At 45.5% G+C, this 22,764-nt stretch overlaps 2 protein-coding genes across 2 annotated transcripts in view; one reads left to right on the top strand and one right to left on the bottom strand.

Annotated features, from left to right (window-relative positions):
- Positions 1-538: 538 nt before the first annotated feature.
- On the top strand, positions 539-22,363 carry T265_15159 (hypothetical protein; the record flags this gene model as incomplete). The annotated part of the gene is made up of 13 exons (XM_009176847.1): positions 539-597; positions 3,073-3,462; positions 4,617-4,711; positions 5,911-6,100; positions 7,741-7,799; positions 8,288-8,431; positions 11,028-11,093; positions 15,026-15,210; positions 15,961-16,274; positions 17,232-17,613; positions 19,240-19,345; positions 20,434-20,529; positions 21,859-22,363. The coding sequence occupies 13 exons, from the start codon at positions 549-551 to the stop codon at positions 21,907-21,909; spliced, it is 2,127 nt and encodes a 708-aa protein (XP_009175111.1).
- T265_10467 (hypothetical protein) overlaps positions 21,878-22,764 on the bottom strand; it is a gene marked incomplete at both ends in the record, with an annotated part of 33,133 nt that continues 32,246 nt past the window's right edge. The window contains one exon of the mRNA XM_009176846.1: positions 21,878-22,325. Coding sequence (XP_009175110.1) covers positions 22,244-22,325 — 82 coding nt within the window. The remainder of the gene's footprint in view (positions 22,326-22,764) is intronic.

Here is a 22,764-nt window from a genome sequence, read left to right as displayed (position 1 = left end):
GTTATAAGCAGATCTTCGCTCCTTGGTTCATCCCCAAATACCCACAGTGCCAGTGTATTTACTCCACTGAGCGGTTTATTGTCTAAATTGGGCAAAAGCCGCACAATACACCCTTGGGATCTCAAGTGTTGTTTCCTCAACCAACAGCGCAAGTTTTTCATCATCCGTCACTTGTAGTAACCTATGTTTTACACATGTAATCACGTCTGCTCCAATTTTTTTCAATATATTTGATAGAATGAAGCCACTGGATGTGATCACTTCAACATCCTCATCTCAGTGTCTTTAACCTGGACTTCGTAAATCAGTTACGGATATGGCGGCTGAATGGTCCGTTCCATGTTTAGTCTGCGGTCAACGGCTACAAGCGCAAGAGAGCTACACATGGTAACGGCATCTAGCCCGTTGATTTTTTACTGACTGAATTTCATAGTGAGTTGTGCAAAGCCGTCTATTATTGTAGTAGCAGATGTAAAGAAATCGATTTTCTATCCGAACCAAATCCGGATCATGGACATCATCTATGGTGTTCAAAAATGAAAGCCTTCATGTCAGTTGAATCTCGTTTGTGTGACCTGCCACTGGCGTTTGCTCGAGGTACGTTTTCGGCTTTCCGATCAATACTCTGTTTATGCAGTCACTACCTTGGTTTCCTTTTCCGACAACCAAATGGCGCAGTTCCTCACAGCACATGGTGTCTACAACATGGGATTATGGAAGTACGAACATCCTTTCGGGGCACTTGAACCGTCGGTAAAAGCAGCAGGTCCACCTGGTGTGTATTTTATGGAGTTCATTTATTTTGCATAATCCGCTTCTGTTGTTTGTCTGCGAGTTAACCTCGGCGTGCATTATAGTCCGTTTGCCTTGACCTGACGTCGACCCTCTTCTCGTCCGTCTCGTCATCGTTCGTCTCGACCTGTGGCAGGTTATTTGCTTTAATGTCAGATAGTCTTATGTATTATGCTTTGCTGCACATGGACGTTATTCGTATGGACTCCAGTTCTGTCTAAGCATGTGCGTGAGAACAAGGAAAGATGTCTGTAACTGATAGTTGACTAACGATGGGATGGGGAGTGGCACCCAGACGAAAATGTAGGCTCATTACCACAGTAGTATAAGATCTAAGTCATTCCTGTGATCCTCTTTCTATGTCTTCCAGCCTGGACCGCCTGGTCACATATTCGTCCTATATCCCTTGACAATAATGTCCCTTATGGTTGTATGGCAGTTAGGCACTACTGTTGATTAAGACGATTATGGTGAAGGTCGATACCCGTAGGAGGTTATACTCATCGAGTTGGAGGCCAGCAACTGTCGTGTTCTTTTTCAGGTTGGGTTCAGGAGGTTGTGTTGGCAACAGTCAGTGGCCACTGACGAAGAAAGTAGCTTGAAAGAAAAGCGTGTCAAAGATGAAGTGAGGATAGGATGTTCAACAATTGAAGGTGATCGGTGAACACTGGTGCGCAATCGGTTACGTGATTCAGCCACATCGATGAGCGCCTCCTTCCCCCCACTGGTATCTTCCTACAGTGCCCAGTTTGCTTGCTTGCTTTTTCAATTGACATAAATGACAAAGCTGTTGTTCTTTGACTATGCAAAAACGCTTGGAAGCATCGATCACGGTGTCTTGCAGTAGTTACTTGCAGATGTTGGAACTGAGCAGAATATGCGCGGGTTGTTCTAAAGCTGTTTTGCCGACCGGACAAGATTTATTAGCCCAGGTGGTCAAAACCTCACTCCTCTGTTGGTACCAGTATTTCAAAGTTTATGTTATCTGACTTCCTTCCACTGCATGTCGCTGCATCTCCATTCACCAAGTTCTGGCGACCAGCCTTTTACTCGTTGAGAATCAGGGTATTGCCTATACAGCCGAACCTTATATAGGGGTTCATCATCATCATCGACAGCATGGGGGTTCACAACTGCATGTGCCGCTCCTCATCGGATTTATTGTTCAACTTTCCTGTTCCATGACTTTTGGAAGGATGCCTTGTGGCGAAGTCATTGAAGTGTGATTTATGATGCAGTGGAGTTTTGGGGACTGTCATGGTTGATTCTCATGTTATTGAACGGTGACACGTGCTCAAGTGTTGCGCTCATTGATGTCGGATGCTCACCACCCACCTAACCCCGTGTTTTCATAGGTCATTCCAACCTCTAGAATACGGTCAAACTTAAAATCGGTATATGCCTTGAGTGAATTTGTTTTGAACTGCAATCGGATGCGAATATCGTCCCAAAGGCCGTCAGGGTAACTGCAAAAATTAGGCACTTGGACTGATCCTCTGTTAGTGACTCAAATGGACACTTGCACTCAAGATTCACAACCGTCATCTGCATCACATTCAGCGTCCAACAGTTGTACAGAACACTGGACAGCGAAAGTCGCTCGTCGAAACTTTTACCATTTTGCTTTACCGTATGTTTGAAGTCGAAACCCTTAGTCTATCTCGAGAGGCGTTCAACAGTGCCAGGGTTTCGGTGCAGTAAATGGACATCTCATGCATTAGAAGCTCACTCTGCACGGTACTTTCTCATGGAACCAAACATTGAATGCATGTTCGGGTGCTGATTTGGGTAAATTCCGATATTGTTGCGACTGTTACGTCGACTTGGGCACTTTGGCCTCCATATATAGGAACGACCAAGGTGACTGCTATGGTGCCCTTCAAGTCACAAGTAACATGCATTGCGCGCATTATGCCGCTTCCAAAGGTGACAACGATTTCAAATATCTGGTTCGAGTGCATCTGTCTGTTGTATCCGGTGGCCTGGTTTGCAGATTTCCTTTAAAGACCGATGGATTTTGTCTTGTTATTTGGCAACCGAACAAACTACCAGGAATTGGGAAATGTTCAGCCTAGCGTGATGGAAACCAGACTTCAGGAAATCCTCCTTCCGCACAGGAAATGTAGGTCGAGTTTGGATAGAAAGGGACGGTGTTCTGGATCTCTCTGTTTCTGGACATCGTATACACTTGTATTACTTCCAGAGTCCTTACATGAGGTTAGGGAGTGGATTATTGAACCTTGCTATTTGTCCCGTCTTTTTGCCGTTCTTCTGACCCAGATGGCGAATTGCATCTATTCTGTGCACTGTGGAACACTTCTACGTTGGACACACCGCATCATGACCCCCGTTGTAATGTTTGGTCAGAATCTTCATCCGCTACTGTTTCGTCGGAGGATGCAATGTTGCGCGCCTACAGTTTACCAATGGAATCTATTCTTTTGAGTCTGTCCCCAACAGTTCCACAGACACTGGAAGCACGACATAGCACTCTGGCTGCAGTCTTTTTGTCCAATTGGGCTGAATATTATATCTGGCGTGGATTTGCTAATCCATCTCCTTCTCAGTCTTTACATGGCGATTGGTCTGAATTCTCTAGCCCAATGGCCATTTTGCTGCATTGGCCATTGACGATTTACTACGTGCTAGCCCATATTTTCCCGAAAACAAGTACGTTTAATAGTTTCTCTTTTATTCCTGTAGTGCAAATCGATGGGGTTAGGTATCTTCTGTGTTTGGCAGACTGTTTCGCGACTCTTCATTTTTTCTTATCCATATGCATTAACTTCTCTATAGAAGCTTACAATGTTCGCTCTGTTGAATATCCATACAGTTTTTTATCCAGCCTCCCACGGTCTTGTCGTGTGAGTAGCAAGGAGATATCCGTGAACACTGAACTCATACTCCTTGCACTACGCTTTTACTACATCATCTCTAAGCCCAACAAGAGCTACTTTCGTTGGTAGTCCAATTACGGTATGGTGGAGTCAATTCTATGCGGTTTGCTATCGATTCGTTAACGGTGTACTTACGTCACTGAGGTCTTTATTCACTAGTTCTGCGAACTTCACCTGAATTGGAGAAGTTCTAGGTGGCCCAGTGGTTGAGGCGCGAACTTTCCGACCGGAAAGTTCGTGGTTCGAACCCAACCTCGGCATATCGACTTCTCATGTCTAGGCTTGATCAACCTTGTCTTATCACTGGTGCTCCCCTTGGGTGACATTGCAACTATGCAGAAAAAGGATTAGTTGACTGAACGATTGGATTGGGGGAATTCGTGCTTGAGGCTTGCCAGACCTATTACTGTCGGATGTGTTGTGCCGTTTAGAAGGCGTCTTCTCTCTGGCAGTTGCAAATCTAAGTTGGATGTTTACTTACTCTTCACGACTTCAATAAGGTGATCTGAACTCCAATAGGCGGTAGATTACCACATGTGTGTGCTCAGTCACGATTAAAAAGCGTGTGAATAACTACGAGACAGGTGAAGCGGTTTCTGGAACGATCGTCCTGATTATGATTCTTTTCAAGAATAAAACCCATCAAGCCGGTTTACTGAACAACTAAGCAACACCAGCTAGTGCGAGAGAGAACTCCAGAATCTAGGATTTCCTAGAATTTCAAGCATCGAGATGGCTTTTACTGCCGATCTTTTAATTGATGTCCATCTATGTGAGCAAGTCGATCCGCCGGATAAGCAAGAGATCAAATAGGCTAATTATACTCTCAGTTTTTCACATGCTTATCACGTGCACTCTTTCATGGAGTAGTTTTAAAATACTTCATCTCTCTGAATTATCGGATCTTTGGTTTCTCTGTCTTTGCAGATGAGCAGATTATCCAGTCAGTCTTCGAGAAAGGCGTATTGACCATACATGTAGTTGGTGTAGAACATGAATTGTCCATGCTTCCGGTTTTTCTGGTGAGTCCCAGTCGGTACAAGGTGTTTTCCGACGTGAACACACGAACGATGCGCTTCGGTTTAGTCTGTTCCTAGAACGTTGTATTTCCTAATGGTAGCCAGCCGAACACAAACTTCGCTGATTATTTTCCGAAGCAACTCTCATCCTCATTGGTAGGCAGCGGCGGAGCAACCACGTTGACGTTTCATTAGAGCAAAGATCGGAGACAGGTTTCATTGGGGAGCCCGGTGATCTCTGCCTGTCATTTCCAGCGTTTGAGGCATCTGTGCATAAGAGACCCCCTCCAGTTACGACAGGTTGATCTCCTCCAGACTTGGACGCTACCTTAGAACGTCGATTATTCAGCACAACTTTGGAGTTAACTCAGGTTGTCGATAGCGCGAAATTAATTGGAGAAACAGTCGTTATGCAGCTAAACTATTGATTGTTTTTATCAAACCTGTGCTTTGCGTCAGTGGCACCCTGAAAGCTCCTCTTGCGCTTCTGTTTTCAGTGGCCAAGTTTGGGCCAGTATGACCGTTAGACTCGTTTCTGGATCACTACCTCATCATTCACTGTGGGCTTGAAGTGGCATGAGCACCAGAGCGACTTTCCACGGTGGTTTATACTATCGTCCATGCGAGATGGCCCAAGTGGTTAGAGCGCAAATTTACTGACCGGAAGGTCCGTGGTTCGAATCCGACCTCCCCTGTCTAGGCTTGGGCAACCTGGCAGTATCCCAGCCCTCGTGCTTCCTTCGGATGGCATGGCAGTTAGGCACCGGAAGGGTGCTACAGCTCGCGGTTCGAATCCGACCTCCGCCACTCGACTTCCCCTGTCTAGGCTTGGGCAACCTGGCAGTATCCCAGCCCTCGTGCTTCCTTCGGGTGGCATGGCAGCTAGGCACCGGAAGGGTGCTACAGCTGAACGCTTCCCTCCATGCCTGAAACTCATGACAAGTTGGACTACGCTTTGGAGTTCATTATAGTCACGGCAAAACAGTGCAAACTCTTAGGATTGCGACGTGAACCCTGTTTTACGTGGAGCCTCGGAACGTTTTAAGTCGAGACTCAAATGTACCTATTTTTAAACCAATTCAGAGCGAACTGACTGTCAGTATTTAGAGAATGGGGGGTAGTGAGCCCGCCCCCTAAGTAAAACCTAACAAACTACGGCTGACCCGTTTTCTCATTCCTCTTTTCTTATCCTCCATTTTCAGGAGTTGGCCTACTTGCTGAACCCGGACCTAAGGGTGCGGTTGTTCTTTATTGGAACAGATTTCTCTCCAGCCGTAGATCGCCATATCTTTAATCTATCTTCTCGTCTATCGGTCAGCGTTTGTTCCAGCACCTATCACGAGTTCATTCGCGACTCTCTGCCACATCTTGACCGACCTCACCTTGTAATTGGTACGTCTATGGGCAATCACAATCCCATTAATTTATCGTTGCATCTTTGCACAGTTTACTCCAGAAGGCTATGGGGAAAGATTCCAGCATGCAGGACTGATTTTTTTCGGTTCTCAGTTTCTTTTGGGTTCATTTCAGAGGGGTGTCCAATCGAGAGGCCGTTTGAATTACTAATTCAACGAGCTCATTATATGGATCGCTTGCACCACCAAGCTTATCCACACATGACCACAGGTGTTTGAGTATGGGAGCACCACAGCAGTCTTACTGTTTGACTGATTGATTAGACGTTGCATTAATCCGCTACCCTTTAACAGATATCACTCGACACTGATCACCAGATGAAGATAGCATGGCTGAGTTCCGTTCGTTTGCATCAAACCAACTCCGATCTTCAGTGTTTTCAGTACAGAAGGTTCTGCCGTGGCGAGTGTAACAAGGCTGGGCTTAATCACAGTCGAAAGTGGCTCATATGCATACCGATTTGATTTCGATGAGTGGCTCATCTGGAACCCAGCTAAATCCCCCTTTTATGATATTCTTACTCAACTGAATGTGGTGCACCAGGCCGCCTCATGTTTCAGTCGGTAAGATATTCAAGCTTTTACAATACATTGTGTAGACGTAGTGTACTACGCATAAGGTGGATCAAGAACACCATAAACGGCCGGGTTCCAGGTGCGTTTGCTGTCGAAACCAAATGAATATGCAAATCAGTGTATTCGTCAAAATCTATCCAATTTGGATTCAAGTAGAACATAAGGTTGACGGAAAGTCGAGGACTACGCCTACCTGATGAACCCTAAGTAGGGCGAAACCGGTCGTGGGCTGCTGAAGAGTTTTCAGCAATTTTAATGAGCAGTGTATTACGTCTGTGCGTTATTGAAAGTGATTTTCACATCACTACGATCCCATCCTCCAGTGGATCTACCCCTATGAACTTTCTTTTGCTTCTTTTAACTGAGGGACTGAGTAACAGGTCATTCTGTGCGCTAACCTGCCATTTCGGTGTGTTGGTTGTCGTGCTGATCTGTACACTTTTGATATCAAGTATGCAGTGCCACATTAGCGTTAGCAACATTGTGCTACAATGAAAAACCAGCATTGACGATGAAGTAGCGTTCAGCTGTAGCACCCTTCCGGCGTCTAGCTGCCATGCCACCCGAAGGAAGCACGAGGGCTGGGATACTGCCAGGTTGCCCAAGCCTAGACAGGGGAAGTCGAGTGGCGGAGGTCGGATTCGAACCACGGACCTTCCGGTCAGTAAATTCGCGCTCTAACCACTTGGGCCGTCTCGTCTTGACGATGAAGTATTACGATGAAGTTCAGTAAGGGAATATCCGATTTTTACATCCTTTTCAGGATTGTACACCGAGTGTTAGCGATGAACAGCTAAGCTTACTAGTGAAGGCTGGGCGTGATTAAGGCGATGAGGAAGGTAGAAGTGCTTTCGGTGGAGGTGAAGTTACACCGGTATCCTACCTTTACAGCCACTCAATGCAACTGAGTGTTTGCACTCAGTTTGTGTTGGTTTTTTACTTGTTTGTTTCCTCACTTGTGCCTGTCCCACTTCACATAAATAAGTTTTTTTCCTTGACCACTGTTTGGTGCCGTAACTTGTCTGTACGCACATATTTTAGGTTTCAATTCGGGTTTGGCTGCTTATAGTACTTGGACACCAACTCTGAAGTTGATTCATGTAAGTCGTGTTGTTTCAGACCGTTTCCCTCATTCATCTCAATCATGCCGTATGTGTATAAAGCAACGTGAATGTGAAATTAGTGGTGTCTTGTGACGACTGCTGGCGCTAAGGGGGGCTCCAGCCACGCAAGAATACTCAAACAGAGATCTTTGCATTGTTTCCAGTCGTCGGAATGATCGGTTTCCCCCCTGAAATACGAGTATCACCCTTTAATTGAGACAACCTTTCACAAGGAACCATTTTTGTTGATTTCCTAGTGTACAATGTCATGGTGCAGTCTCTCTTTGCACCGCCTTTTGGTCTATCTTTCTGGGCGAGCTCTTCCAAAACGGGGTGACTGAATCCGCGACCATTAGGATAGACCATCTTCAAGTCAGGTATTTTCCTGGTACTCTCAGGTCATACGTGCTCGCAATTGTCCTTGTTATCGTTATTCGTAGCTCGTTTAACTTTGGTTATCCTTCTATCCCCATTTTCTGTTGCAGGCACTCAATGTCCCTGCCTACTTCACTGACTCATGTCTGTACAGCTGTGCGTGGGGGTATCGCGTGGCACATTGTCTTGGCGTTGGTGTGGACGAATATCATCCTGAATGTGGTACCGTACTGGATGATCTTGAGGGTACCGGCGTGAGTGCCCCAATACTGAATCCTTTTCGCAGTCCAATCCGGTTGCAGTCCTCTGGTGCCCGATGGGGCTGGTTCAGAAATGCATTTATCTATGCACCCATTCGGCGTACTGTTCCATCAACTCATCCTCAGGGTGAAAGTGATCTTTTGTCAAAATTGACTTCTTTACAGCTTTGAATATCAATCTATTTTGTCTTCCGCGTTTTTCAAGATTATTTTGTTTTGGTGATGGCTGTGTGTGATATTCACCACATCTCCTTCATTGGATTTGTGGATATGCTTCTTCTCATATTCGGACTGGCGTTTCTCATGACATTTGCCTACCCAAATTTGGCCATCCCCAGTATGGTTTCCTGCAACTCTTGTGCTAAGCGAGTGGTAAGATTTGCGGTTGTCTTCTGCTGATATTGCTGAATCTGATGTATATAAAGGAATGCGAAATAGAATAGCAAAAGCCACCAGTCGTTTAGCTAGCTATCGTTTGAACGGTAACTTATGCACTTCCCTTTGTAGCTATGCTCTTGAGAGCACCTAAAGGAACTGGTCCAAAATGAAGCACAAAGTTGAGACACTGATATTTCATAAAGATGGTCTCTTCAGCGTGGCAACTCTCCGTTTTGAGCTTAAGATCACCAAGGTGAGATGTTTCAGCGGTAACCAATATCATATTTAACGTTCAAGTACGCTTGAAACTGTTACTATGGAGCTCCTATGTCCCCCTTTCAAACTGTACGAATATAGCTTATTATGAGGCGAAACTCGTCGTAATCCCTCCTCCACGAATAAAAATTGTCCGTCTGTAACAGCCTTCCGGTGCCTAGCTGCCACGCCACCCGGGGGAAGCACGAGGACTGAAATACTGCCAGATCGCCCAACCCTAGACAGGGGAAGTTCAGAGGCAGAGGTCGGGTTTGAACCACGGACCTTCCTGTCAGTAAATTTGCGCTCTAACCACTTGGTACATCTTGCCCCGATCACGATATGGTTCAGTCCCAGTCATCGTTTCTGCTGGATACGTCTAACTGCCTGAGTTACCCATAGGTAAATTATGTCACTAGTTGATACACTACACAAAGCATGCAGAATACCAACACTATTTCGCTGATGAGGAATGCAACTCATGTCGGAGTCTAGTTGGAACGCACGTTCGTTCCACCCATGGGAAAGATTTTTGGGATCTGTGCCTCCCAGATACAGTGTAGGGATGCTGTGAAAAACAATAAGCAACGAGGCTAGCCCTCTACTCGCCTCATGTGAGGTTGTTCGCTACCGTTTTACAGTGTACAAATTGTCCCATTATACTGTCCAGCCGTTCGGTGCGAGTGATTTAAGGGCGCGCCTCTTGGTGTTTACGTTACGATAACCATAGAGAGATGGAATAACTATTTCACACAGGAGAAAAAAAGTCAACGAATCTCGTACTCTGACGAGAGAAGCATCATTAGACTGCTTTTTCTTACCTTTTCCTCTGTGCCTTCTTATGTTTGGTTTTCTTTCTTTCTGTGCCTCTGATCTATCTATGCTTTTACTTTTACTGTAACTATAGTTCTTTGCTCAAAAGACCACCCACTTTGGTGGTTCTCCTGATGCTTCTGACGGCTATGTTTCGTGCAAAAGTGGGGATGGGACCGATCTTTTCTGGCGTTTCCTGTGGGATATCGCAGAATTTTTCTGTTGGGAATTCCATTCTTATCAGTGGTCGGGTTGCAAACACTGCACGCTTTGGGGAGAGGCGTATGAGTGAGCTAAACACACTTCGGATTTGAAATAACTTGTCTGGCAGGACCTCCGCTACACCCATATGAGGTTGTGAATCCGGGCTACAGCACTGTCCCTTGATAGGGTTACTGTGTCTAGTTTGCGTTTGCCAGCCGGTTGTAAAAGTCCCAGTTTGTTGACTTCTGTCCCGGTTTCACGGTTTCACTCATGAAAAGTTCCATTCACGTCCGGAAATTTCGGAGTCTGGTTCATTCTTTATAGTTTGTTTCTCTTCAACAACGAAGACCCGCTACCGAATTCAAATGGGCGTTATCCTAACCACCGGGTTCAGTAGAAGAAACGAACTCGGTAAATTCAGCTTTGATTCAAATCAACTTTAAACGACATCTGCGAATAATTATCCATTCATGCATGTCTAACTATCCTCTGTTTTAGCACTGTTTGTTCAGTTGTTCCGCTCCACCGGTGTGAGAACACGATGACTCGAAGGAATGTGTGGGATGTCGTTTCTGAATGGACTGATCACCAATTGGATCGTTTGCTGGAGGCGTTAAAACGGTAAATGATTATTTTGTTCACCGTTTGCTTCTAGCGATCGGTCACTAAGCCCGAAACAGTTGGCCGAATTTCTACGACCAAAAACAGTCATTAAGGTAGGCTGTTATGTAACACAACCTGTCATTTTTCAACAAGATTAAAGAACTAATATCTGTTCTTCTGGAAACTACTGAGGAGGAACTGATTGGTTTGTAAATCCGTTACCCTCATTTTCTTACAACAGGGTCTTCCCCGTCCGTTGAACTGCAACCATGTAAACCAGAGTCATTAACGGATGTAATTTGCTTTATTTCCTTAATTGACAGCTGTTGTCCGTTAGATCCTCATTCAAACAACTAGGCATCTTAGCGGTGAAGATCTATCTTTCTCCGCAGCTATCGGACAGGTTAGTTTAATCCAGATTGCCTTTGTCACGTGATCACATTGACCGATTAGTGCCCACTAGTTTCGAAGAGACCGTTGATGGGAGTATCATTTGGCCCCTAACTAATGCAAATAAGAAATAAGGATGGGTAGTATAATTTGCTTACTATGTGTAGGTATCGAGCTACCGGATTTCAGAGTTCTCCTTCCTCTCTCGCTGTAGGAACTGCTAAGTTTACGGACGTCGCCGTGAATCTCCATTTAAATGTTAGTCTCCGACCATGCTTAGTCTAGTAATCAAGCCTGCACGCTTAGCGAGATTATCCGGTTTTTATGTCTGCGGGCTCTCGAAGGGTTTTGAAATCTGTTGTACAACTTCTCAGAATAACCATATCTACGAAGGCAGCGCACTTTGCGTCTTTCGCATGCGGTGATCGTTCACAATGAGGTATGCGACAAATCTATCTCATTTGCCTTTATAGTATATGACGGTAGCCTCATTCCCCGTGTGTGGTGGAAGTGCTTTTACTTGAGTGCACCCAAATACTGTCTCTGCAGACTAGGTGCGTGGTCGCATTGACTGATGCGTAACTGCGGATGGAAAATAGATTTATGTGTGAGAGCCCTCTAACTTATGGTGTTACAAGAATTTCGGGACTGTTGGTTAGTTAGCTATCTACATACTATGGTATTGGAGGCTCCTGCTTCTATTCTTCCAACTTCTGGATTTGTCCTCTGATGGTTTCCTTATCGTAACCTTCCTGACGAATGTTCGCATACTACTGAACTTTCAGTTACAGGATTTTGTTTGCAATATCGGTCTCTCTGGGCACCGGGTTGTGAACACCTTCCAGTGTTGGTCTCATTATTTCATCGACCACTAAAGTAATTAGCAATGGAGGGAATAGGCACCCCTGGCGGATAGCGCTTTGTGTGCGAAAGCGTTTGGAGAACTCTACTCTCACACGTCCAGAAGTCCGAGAGTTCTAAGAATGTATTATGTTCACAAACTTCCGGGGCATTCCTTGGTGGGCAAGCGTCTCAAGAAGAACAGATCGATCAACCGAGTCGAATGCGCCTGAGAACTCGAAGAATACTAAGATTGTGGGTCGTTTGTACGTATGGCATTGTTCTAGCACCTGATAGATTGTGAACGCAACCCCTATCAGGCCGAAATCTTGCTTGCTGCTCTCCAGTTAGTGCTTCTCGAGTCACCATAAGGCGACGAAGGGAATGTGAATCAAAGAGTCTCGTTACGACCGGGATGAAGCTGATCACCCTGTGGTTACGCCACTCATTGCGAGCCCCCTTTTTAAAAGGCACTGTTACCTATTCTCCCCAGTTGTCTGGGACAGTCTCTTCCCAAATGCAAGCAAACAAATCAAACAAGCACTGACTAAGGATTCAAACCCCGACTTTGAACAATGCGGGTGGAAGGTCATCCGGATCAGAAGCTCGTTGGCACTCGAGAGAGTACGTGTAGTCGTAAACCCCCGAGGCCGTAGGTGGTTCCACGTCCACCGTCTAGGGTTCTACGTCACCTGTCGGCTCCAGTTGGGTGCCAGCTGGTGGCCACGACAATTGTTGTTTGAAGTATTCCGCCCAATGATCGAGACTCACAGATGATTTCCGGGGACTGGTTTCACGGATCAACTGAAATAATCGGGCATTCCCGGCTTTCTGGACCTCTTCCATTTGCTTGGCTTTCATTGTCAATAAGACTTTACGGTTGGTTCGCTCGCTCACCTTCACTTAACGTCTGACAAATCGTGGCGTCAAGTGATGTTCGGGGCCAGCTGGATATTTCCCCGAGACTGATATCCAGTGCTTGAGTGAGCCTGGTGGTGCTCCGCCAAAGGCGAAATTCCCAGCACTACACACAGAAACGGCAGTCTCGTCCCAGTATAAATTCTCATCTGTTGGTGGTGCGTTTGGAAGTGACCCTAGAAGACGGTTGTGGTAAGTTGTATAACATCCGGATCTACCAGTTTTTCAGTTGCCAAACGATTTGTCCGCACCTTACGGGGTAGGTTTAGCGACTCCGGACGAGCGTGTGGTCGGAATCCAAAAATGTGTTCCAAAACGACCGACAGTCAGTTATTGACCCGCGCCATCGGTAACTGATGGCAATGTGATCAGTTTGAGTTTGTGGCCGGCATGCCATTGGAAGACACCATGTGGCCAGACGACTTCGTCTATTTTGGAAGTTGGTACTCCATAAAAGCAGCCTGGGATCAGCTCACAGCTGAAGCAATCGTTCCCCACTGTCCGTACGTACCCAGTCCAGTCCATGTCGACCTCCCAATTGAGTCTCAGATGCACTAAGGCTCCCCACTTGTGCATTCATATCTCCGGCAACCACCAAGATGTCTGAGCTCTTAGCTCGTCCCAACGGGAAATTCAGGGCGTCATAAAACCTGTCTTTAACGGCATGGGAGCTACAGTCTGTTGGGGAGTAGGTGTACACGATGATACTGTGATACTCCTTCACAGACGTTGCTATACGAACCGCACAGAGGTGACTATCAACAGGTATCCAGTCAAGCAAGGATACTTCAGCCCGTTGAATTAGGATGATACTAAGCCCTGCACATCCCGCCGCAGCAGCCTCTGGATCACCAGAGGGGCGTAGCCGGAAGTGAGAGGAGATTGATGGGGCGGTTAGCTCAATCACTGTGCTTCATCATGAATTCCTGTTTCTGAGACACAGCACATATCAATACCAAGCGAGTCCAGTGTGAGAGCGAGAGCAGCTTGTTTTCGATGCTTTAAGATTGGTTTAGTGATACCTGAGGATGTCGGTGCCATGTGACGAGCAGATGTTGCGCGCGAAACAGATGCATGACGAAGGGAGTTGTTAGTCCCAAGTTCTGGGCCTACAAGAGGAGAGTTATTAATGGGGTGGGGAGGAAGAAAAAGTGTGTGAAGGAGAAAGAAGGGAGGCGTCAGTACTAGCACGTTTTCGCCTACCCCGTCCTGCTGTATGCAGGGAGTAAGACTGATTGCACCACGTGAGGGCCGATGTGGCATGAGTTTATTTGTATGTGTGTGATTCATGTTTGTACGTGGGCTGGGATGCTGCCGGGGTGCTAACACCTAGACAGGAGGGCGATTAGGGTCCTCAACCAAAGCCTTCAGCTCAAAAGCCTGACCACAAGGCAGCGGTTTCTGGCGGGCAATGCAATCGCTTTTCAATTTTTACAGAACTATTTGCCACACATGTTCCAACAGACAACTTGGAGGACCAGGAGATTGTTTTCGTCAGACCTCTAACCATTGACCAACATCGTGTGTCACTGAGGTACACGGACCATCACACCACGGTAAGGTCCAGTCCCTTCGTGTCCTATATTATGGTCTGTCATCGGGAGTCGTGGACGGCCGTCGAATAAACAGGTACAACCACTAACCCATCGCTACGCATCACTGCGCTCCCCAATGACGCTCTGATGACGTCATCCCGATTGGTGGTGAAACGTTTGCAATCAAATTGCCCAGTTCAGTGAACAAGCCAACGACCATAAACAGGTATCTTTGGCGGAAAACAATTCTTATTCGATAGTTGGGCTAACCAAAACTTTGTTCGGTGCAGTTCATGAGTAGACGAATTAAAATCCTAGTAGATCGTTAGCTCTTGACCGGATGACTATTTTAGAGGCTCAGACGAACGCGTGTTGGCAACTATCACGCCTACGAAATAGGCGACTGCGTGACAAACCAGTTTATATTGGTAATACGGTATGCAGCGACACCTAAACAGATTCCTATGCGAAAGGGTACCAGCACCCAAATAGGCCAAAATACCCCATTACCAGCAATGCTGTCTCTTTGGATGCTTAATCTATTACTACGTGGACGGGCACTCATTTTCCACTGGCAGTGATCATGATTCCTAGTGGAAGGGAACCCACCGAGGCCTAGTAAAATCATACCTGTTTTCTGCTTTCGTTACAGGTGATCGACCAATACGCCAAATTGTTGGGACAGCAGGAAAGGTTTGCTCCAAAAGCTCAAAGAGCACTTCTACCTGGGATGAGGTTTTCTGATGTTTATGAATTCCTAGCTGCCCTGCTGCTGAACCGCCCTTTACCCTATCTGAACGAAGCATCCTCTGGAGTAGTTCTCGATCTGGTTTTGAGGTACTGGTTATTTTGTTTTGCCGTTTATCCTGTTTCCCCTGTTGGCCGAAATGAGTTAATTTACCCAACTCTTGCATACATCACCAAAACAACAGAAGAACAGATTGTTAGAGATTAGCATTTCAAATTACTTTCATCAGTCGCAGGCATAAAATCGTCTAGATTTATAGTTAGTTGGCATAGTAACAGAAACTGAAGGTCGAACGTCACATGAGGAGGTCAAACGGTAAAAGTTACGGTCGGGTCAGCTCCGGGGTAAGTGAATGCTCCGATTCAATAGTTTTTGTGCACAAAGCGCTGGTTATTGTTATGTTACAAATAACATTTCCTTAAAAAAAGCCAATTTCGGGTTTTGTTATGAACTGGAGCTTGGTGATCTTCAGAGGAGTTGATCAGATGGCCCTTCTCATAGATGTGTCGCGTAGCTCATGACCCCCTGCACTTACTGCAAGTAAACTGAAGTTAGCTGTTTTTGAATCAATGTTCACAACCAACACTATGTGCACGAAATGTATTGAACAATGTCATCTGCTCACCCTAAGGTCGACCCTACCCCAACTTGTGCCAAAATACTTCATGTGACTTTCTGTGTTTAGTCTGTGTTACTGCGCCTTTTACCTATAAATGATATCTGTGACTGGTAGAACGTTAAAGCTACTGAGCTCTACCGATTTTGCTAATTTTTGACCCATGTCCAATGCATATTGTTTTCAAAAACAAAATCTTTTTTTCCTTTGAAATCGTTGGTAGTCTCGCTGAGTTGCTGGAGTTATTGCAGAATGGGGATGTTGGCGCTTTCCCGGAGCTCGCGGTTATGCGAAAGGCATTGGAAGTAGCCTCAACTAGAGTAACTGATTGTACTGGGATCTTTCTGGCTACAGCAGCTGCTATTCACCTGGCAGCTTCTCTGAACGCCACCGGAGAAGACTTACTCGATGACTCGATGAGCATCCTCCCACTTGGACCCCTTTTCGTCTTACGTGAAGTTCAGCGCACGACATCGTTAAAAGCAACGCGTGAACTACAGCGGGTTCTACTACGGAAGTTTTGCGAAATTTGGGAGCGTAAGTTGAGTGTTCTAATTCGTTCAGCTGTAGCACCCTTTCGGTGCCTAACTGCCATGCCACCCGAAGGAAGCACGAGGGCTGGGATACTGCCAGGTCGCCCAAACCTAGACAGGAGAAGTCGAGTGGCAGAGGTCGGGTTCGAACCACGGACCTTCCGGCCAGTAAATTTGCGCTCTAACCACTTGGGCCATCTCCCCCCGTTTGTGCAATCAATCGATCGATAAATTGCCACTTTATTCTGGTCCAGGAATGTAGGGGTTGCTTTTACGCATTGTATTGTCACACACAGATAGCACCTGCTTTTCTTGAAAGTGACTGGTTGGAGTTTCATTCTTGAAGAACCTTGTCTAATGTACGTGTAAATAGAGTAGTGCGTCATTCTCCCTTACAGCTGGTGAGATTTTTTGGTGCAAAAGTCTGGGTTTCTGCTGGACAGACCTTTCAATTATGCTGACAGCGATTTCCGAATGGTGCAAGCTACGTGCTCTCATGTAATCGTGTTTCCAGCGTCATCGGGATTTATCTACTTGTAGAACCTGCTGTGTGTTAGCCGGTTGGTGTTTGGAAGACATTTCTTTTTTTTCAAAGCTGCAAACAGTTTGTGCCGGCTCTCTTGTTTAAGGTAGCTTGTGAATTTCCTTGGTGCACCTATACTCATTCTCTGGTACACTCAGAATTTTGAGCACAGTGCCACCATTGGGGCTCGGAAACATTTTTCGTTCCCAATGCCTCCTGAGCTCGCCCCCTCGTATTTTTCACGGTGCTTCATAGAACAGTGGGACCAAATAGATTTTGTAATCGACATTCTTAGTGTGTACGACCGTCTCCTCAGTGTCGTCGACTTTAGCTGTTGCTCTATTATTGGATCAACTCGTTCCCACAAGATACGGCCACATCAGAGTTTATTTCATAATCATGCCTTGCAAATGCCTCTCCATACCGCTTCTTTCCCAGTTCCGGAAATCGAGGACAACCTGAACTCCTTGTCTGTTTCAACGTCTCCCACAAATCCGGTATTTGCTCAATTGGTAAAGAGCTTAAGCATGTTCACTCTCAACCCGTTCCTGCTGCCGAGATCGGTCATTAATTCGTTTCAAAGTCTTCTCTGTAAACTGTGCAGACAAACCTATTCTCGCTCAGTCGATGTTTCCCAGCTTACTTCACTTTTCAAATCAGTTTTGTTTTCGGACTTACAATTACAACCAAAGACTGCGGATCCGGAAGACGATGTTCCTACCCCTTCTGTTCCTCCTCAAACTAAGCAGCAAAAGAAAAGGTGCTATGAGATGGATCCTTCTTGTGACGAACCCTCTGTTACGCCAACCAAAAGAGTCCGGTATGTTCTTGTATGTGCAGTTTCTGTCAGTTACCGTGACATTTTCTTGATGAACTACAGTCGTTACACACAGAATATGCTGCTTTCTTCGAATGCTAGAGGACTGGTCCGTGTCTATTTACGAAGTCCGTTCGTCCGAAAAAAAATTCTAGCTACGATTATTAAAGCCAGTAACTAACTTATTTTTGAGCCTTGGCGAATGCTCTTCAAATTAGAAGTAACTGAATTCCACTACAACGGATTCATTCCACAAGCCTCAATTTCATTATCATCTGCTACGGTGCTCCTTTTGGAACTGAAAAAAAGCTTTTTGCTTACCGAAAATATGTGGAAATAATCAAAACGTTGTGCTGTGACTTTTTTGACAGTAAAACCGTAGGGCTCTTGGTTTGACTATTTTCTTATTGGATACTTTCGGGAAAGGCACCTCGCACGTTTGAATCGGCTTGCGATTTCTCGGCTAGGCTGTCCAAGCCAAAAGGCTTTCATTACAAACTTAGATACCCATTCTCAGGGGTTTGCGGACACAGGGTTCAAATAGCAGAAGCATCACCTCTGTATTTTTGTGCATGTGGTCAGCCAATCGCCATTTTTTCTGGTCATCGAATTCGCGAACGTCCGTGTGGCTGTCTACCTAACAGTATAGCGATAAATCACTCGCCCAATCGAACAGGCCATGGGGCTCTCCAGGTCCATATCTAGGACCTTTTCATGTCACTCCTCAGGAATTACGACAAATTTTAACATTTGACCCAAAACATTTGTCATTTATGAAAATATACTGCGATATTTCCAATATCATGCAAACTGATTCATGAGGCGGCCTGTGTGCAGCACTTCAGTCGTAGAATATCATAAACGAAAGATTCAGTTGAGTTTCTCGTGAAAGCCAAATTGATTTGCAAATGAGTGTATTTCTCGAAAACTGTCTAATTTGGGTTCAAGTAGAACATAAGGTTGACGGAAACTTGGGGACCGCGCCTAACTGATGAGCCTCAAGAAGGGCGAAACCGATCGTGGGCTGTCGAGGAGTTTTCAGCAACCTTGTGAGTGGTTTGCTCTATGAAAATATACTGCGATATCTCGAATATCGTGCCAACTGAATCATGAGGCGGCCTGTGTGCAGCACATTCAGTTGTAGAATATCATTAAGGAGAGATTCAGTTGAAAACCAAATTGATTCGCAAATGAGTGTATTTCTCAGAGACAGTGTACTTTCGGAGCAGATGAATAAAATCGGCACTTCTGAGGCGGATGAGGTTGAGATCATAGCTCCACTCAATATGATCGACGACTAATAATTCTCATGACAACAAAAGCAACAATCTCATGGGTTCCTTGGCAGGGAGACGAAGTTGTTAGGTATTTTGGTGTAATCTAGTCGACCATCATAAACGGGAGATTCGGCTGCATTTAGCCGAGTCTCCTGTCAACCTTGATTGTGGCGTAGATAGGAGTATTTGTAAACGTTTGAATCGTGTTAATTTCGTCGTGACATAGTTGTTTGTGCTCAAGAACAGGGCCCAGCAATGGGTCGGTTCAGATAATTTGACCTAGGTTGTCTAGTCCACTACATTCGCATGTCTGACGATTAGACATTCACATTTCTTTGTCTTTGTTTGATAGACGTTCAAGGAGGCGTACAACGTCCACGAACCAGACAGTGGAGGTGACTGGAACAGCTAACGCGGTAGCATCAGCGCCGACATTGTCTTCCTCATCTACGGTAATGGTAAGATTGAAGTGCTGATGTAGCGATATTTTTTGAGGTGAAACATCATATCCAGTGTTTCGGCGCGACTTACACCATGTTCAGCTTGATCAGAGAGGAAGCGGACGCTTCCAGTTTCTGGACGCTGGTCGTCCAGATGGCAGCACCGATCAGACACCAACTTCCTTAAAAGTGAAAATCGTTATCATCGGGCTGCAAACGGATGTTTCCAAACAGCCTACGCGCCGTCGTATTCTTCACATTGGAAATATTGAGGATAGTATAAAACTGGGGTTCAGGAGACTTAATGCGGCCATCTCAGTTTTGTCTAACATGAACGCGAACATCTTAACACAAAACGAAGTTGTTCGCGACCGACGCTTGCACATACTCCTTACATCCAGCCAGCCAGTTATAGTTTTCCACTTGAGTGCGAAAACTTTTCAGTTCGCCCTTCTTCAATCCGTAGGACACTACTACGTTTGGCTGTCTTCTGATCTTGGCGATGTGAATGCAAACGTTTTATCATCAGGTGAAATGAGACATCACTGCCTCCTCTTCAACAGCACCTTGTATGTTATGGGTTTACACAGAGGCGTCAGAAAGTTTGATAGTTGGTTGATCTTCCGGATCATCTACATTGTACACCAGAACCGATAAACAGAGGCCAGGACTGGAATATCCAGTGTGAAGTCAACCCAGCTACGTGAGACGCACCGATTGCACATAACGTACTGTGAATGTGTCTAGGTAGTTGTCCTGAAAATGTACACTTATTGCTTCTGTGCCGATAAAGTTCTTACAGGCAACAAAAGGAATTTTCATTCGATGCCAAGCACGTGCTCAGACATGCATCTTCACAACTGTCTCGTCATTCCATCGAGGTGCCCATGAACCTCGGCAAGGTGTATTGCCTCTTCAAATTTGCACCATTATTCCAGCAGATTGAAGCTTACGATTGGTTTAGTTAATTCCCTCACAGGCTCTTTTGTTTTCACTCACTGGTTTGAAGAAATGACTCATCGGCCGCATTGCAGATCTGGTTCATCACGTTCATTACAAGTTTTCGAAAAATAGTAATTGTTGTCATTGCGTTTCCACTCCCACAGCCTCTCCAAATACCAAAAACTGGGGAATTAAGCCAGTTTTTTCGACGAGTGCAGGACGAGAGGGAGAAGCTTGTAAATCGAAAAACGTACCAAAAGGTAGTTTGGCTTTTCTGGATTTCGATACAAGTTCTATCGTTTGATCGCTTACAGTAGTTCGCGCCGTTCCGATTCTCTGACCAACAAAGGGGTACCGACGCCCCCCCTCCCCCCGATAAAAGGCGATAGAGAAATATTGAAACTCACCGACACAACTCATGCTATAATATCAGCGGGTTGACTGATAATCCTCCCTACCAGGAATACTGGATTGCGAAAAATTCTTCTACTTCAGTGGTTGGCTATTTTGTCATCCAACATAATAGAAAGTTGCCCCCTATTTCAACGTTCAAGAACATGAATTTCTGTTCAAAACGGTATAGCAACACATATGTGGTATTTCAGCCAAAGAATGCAAAAAATCGTTCAGCTGTAGCACCCTTTCGGTGCCCAAGTGCCATGCCACCAGAAGGTGACACGAGAGATCGGATATTGTCAGGTTGTCCAAGCCTAGACAGGGAAGCCGAGAAGCAGAGGTCGGGCTCGAACCACGGACCTTCCGTTTAGTAAATTCGCGCTCTAACTACTGAGCCGTCTCGGCCCCAGAATGCAGGCTACCACTTAAAATTTCTCTGGATCCACTTTCTAACAAGCATGCGGCTTCAATTGAGCCGAGGCCATTGACTTCTTCGGTGGATATAAATACATGAAGAACGAGGACTGAGTTCATTGAGCAACTCACTGAGAGTCACCACCCTAACATTACTGATTGCAAGACGTAGTGTTTCTTGATAGACAGGAAACCTCTGGAAACTAGAAGTTCTAGTCTTCTTGTTATTTTAGCATGTTCTGCAGATCGTTTCTACGTCAACGGCATTTTTACTGCCTTAAGGTGACGCTGCTTTACGACTGTAACCGTGTTTTTTGTACGACCTAGGTAAGGTTAACTTGGTTTCACCGGTTACAAGCTTGTGCCAGAACCTCAAAACAAAGTCACACAACACAAAGACAATCGTTCTTGGTGGGGTATACTCAGATATATCGATTTGTGTCCAACTTAAGAGTAACGGAAACACCTAGACGGGCCTTAGACCGTTGAAGGGTTTTAAACACTTGTAAGTGGTCTGTCCTATCGAGAAACCATCGTAGTTCAAATGTTACCGTACACTGACTGTTCGAGTGTATTCATCGCTTTTTTTTCGCTAAGTACTGCTATTGTCTCGTACTACGTCTGTTCACACAAGAACACAACTTATACGGCACCATACACTACGTTGCATAAAAATGTTTTCCCGACCTAACCGACATGATGCGCTACTCAGTGTCTATGTATTCATTTATGTGATTTCTTGTCACATTTCTACTCCCGTTCCCTCCTTTCTCCTTCAGCATTTCCGTGTTCGAGACACGTTTAATCGCAAACCCCGATCACTGAAATGAACATACATTGTATAGCTTCTGTATTTTTATTTCCTCATTGTAATAATAAAAATCAAACCAACAAAAACCCATGACCTTGCGCTGTTGGTTGCCGCAACGCCCGGGTCTCACAATAAAGTGATAGGAGAGGAGGTATGGGAGGAAACTAGACAGGCATGTCCATTAACGCGAAGCCGTGTGCACAAAAACGAAAAGCCCGGTCTGTGGCAGGGATCGGCCTTCTTAACCTCACAAACCATAGGAATGCGGTAAGCAGACAAACCGTGTGTGCTATGTACAAAATGTGTGTGTGCATCTAACACGGAAGAGACCTTTGACATCCAAGCAGTGATGACTACTGCCGTTCTATTGCTGCAATTGGTTTGTCAGCAGGAGCTGTTGACCCGAAATTCACCAAGCGACGACCCACGAGGTACCTGTGCAAAGGGCAGGTTGGGAATAATAACATTTGACTCACAAGCTGTGACTGTCGTCAAACTGCCCTCCATGGAAATCAACTTTCCTAGAGTAACGCCGCCCGATTAGGGTCGCCGTTGGGAACGATCACTCATATGACGACATGTGTGGCAGAAATTAATATTCATCGCCAGCAAAGGAGATGAACCATTCGACACGAATACGCAAATGCATATCGATGTCAAACCTTAGTAAGCCTTTCGTGAAGGGCATGCTAGATGATCCCTTGTACACTCCAAACAGTTATTCTATCCCCTGGTTCCTGCGCCCTCAGGCTACGATTTTCACCAAAACGTAAGTTAAGTTGACTTTGACAAGCAGCTGAGTGAGACAGATAGGTTACGAAGATGAATATGATAAACACATCTTTCTGTCCTCAGATAGGATAGTTCAATTTAT

This window comes from Opisthorchis viverrini (assembly GCF_000715545.1).
Source record: "Opisthorchis viverrini unplaced genomic scaffold opera_v5_368, whole genome shotgun sequence".
Classification (NCBI taxonomy): domain Eukaryota; kingdom Metazoa; phylum Platyhelminthes; class Trematoda; order Opisthorchiida; family Opisthorchiidae; genus Opisthorchis; species Opisthorchis viverrini.
Note: the sequence above shows the minus strand (reverse complement) of the source record. Positions and strands in the feature narration are given on the sequence as shown.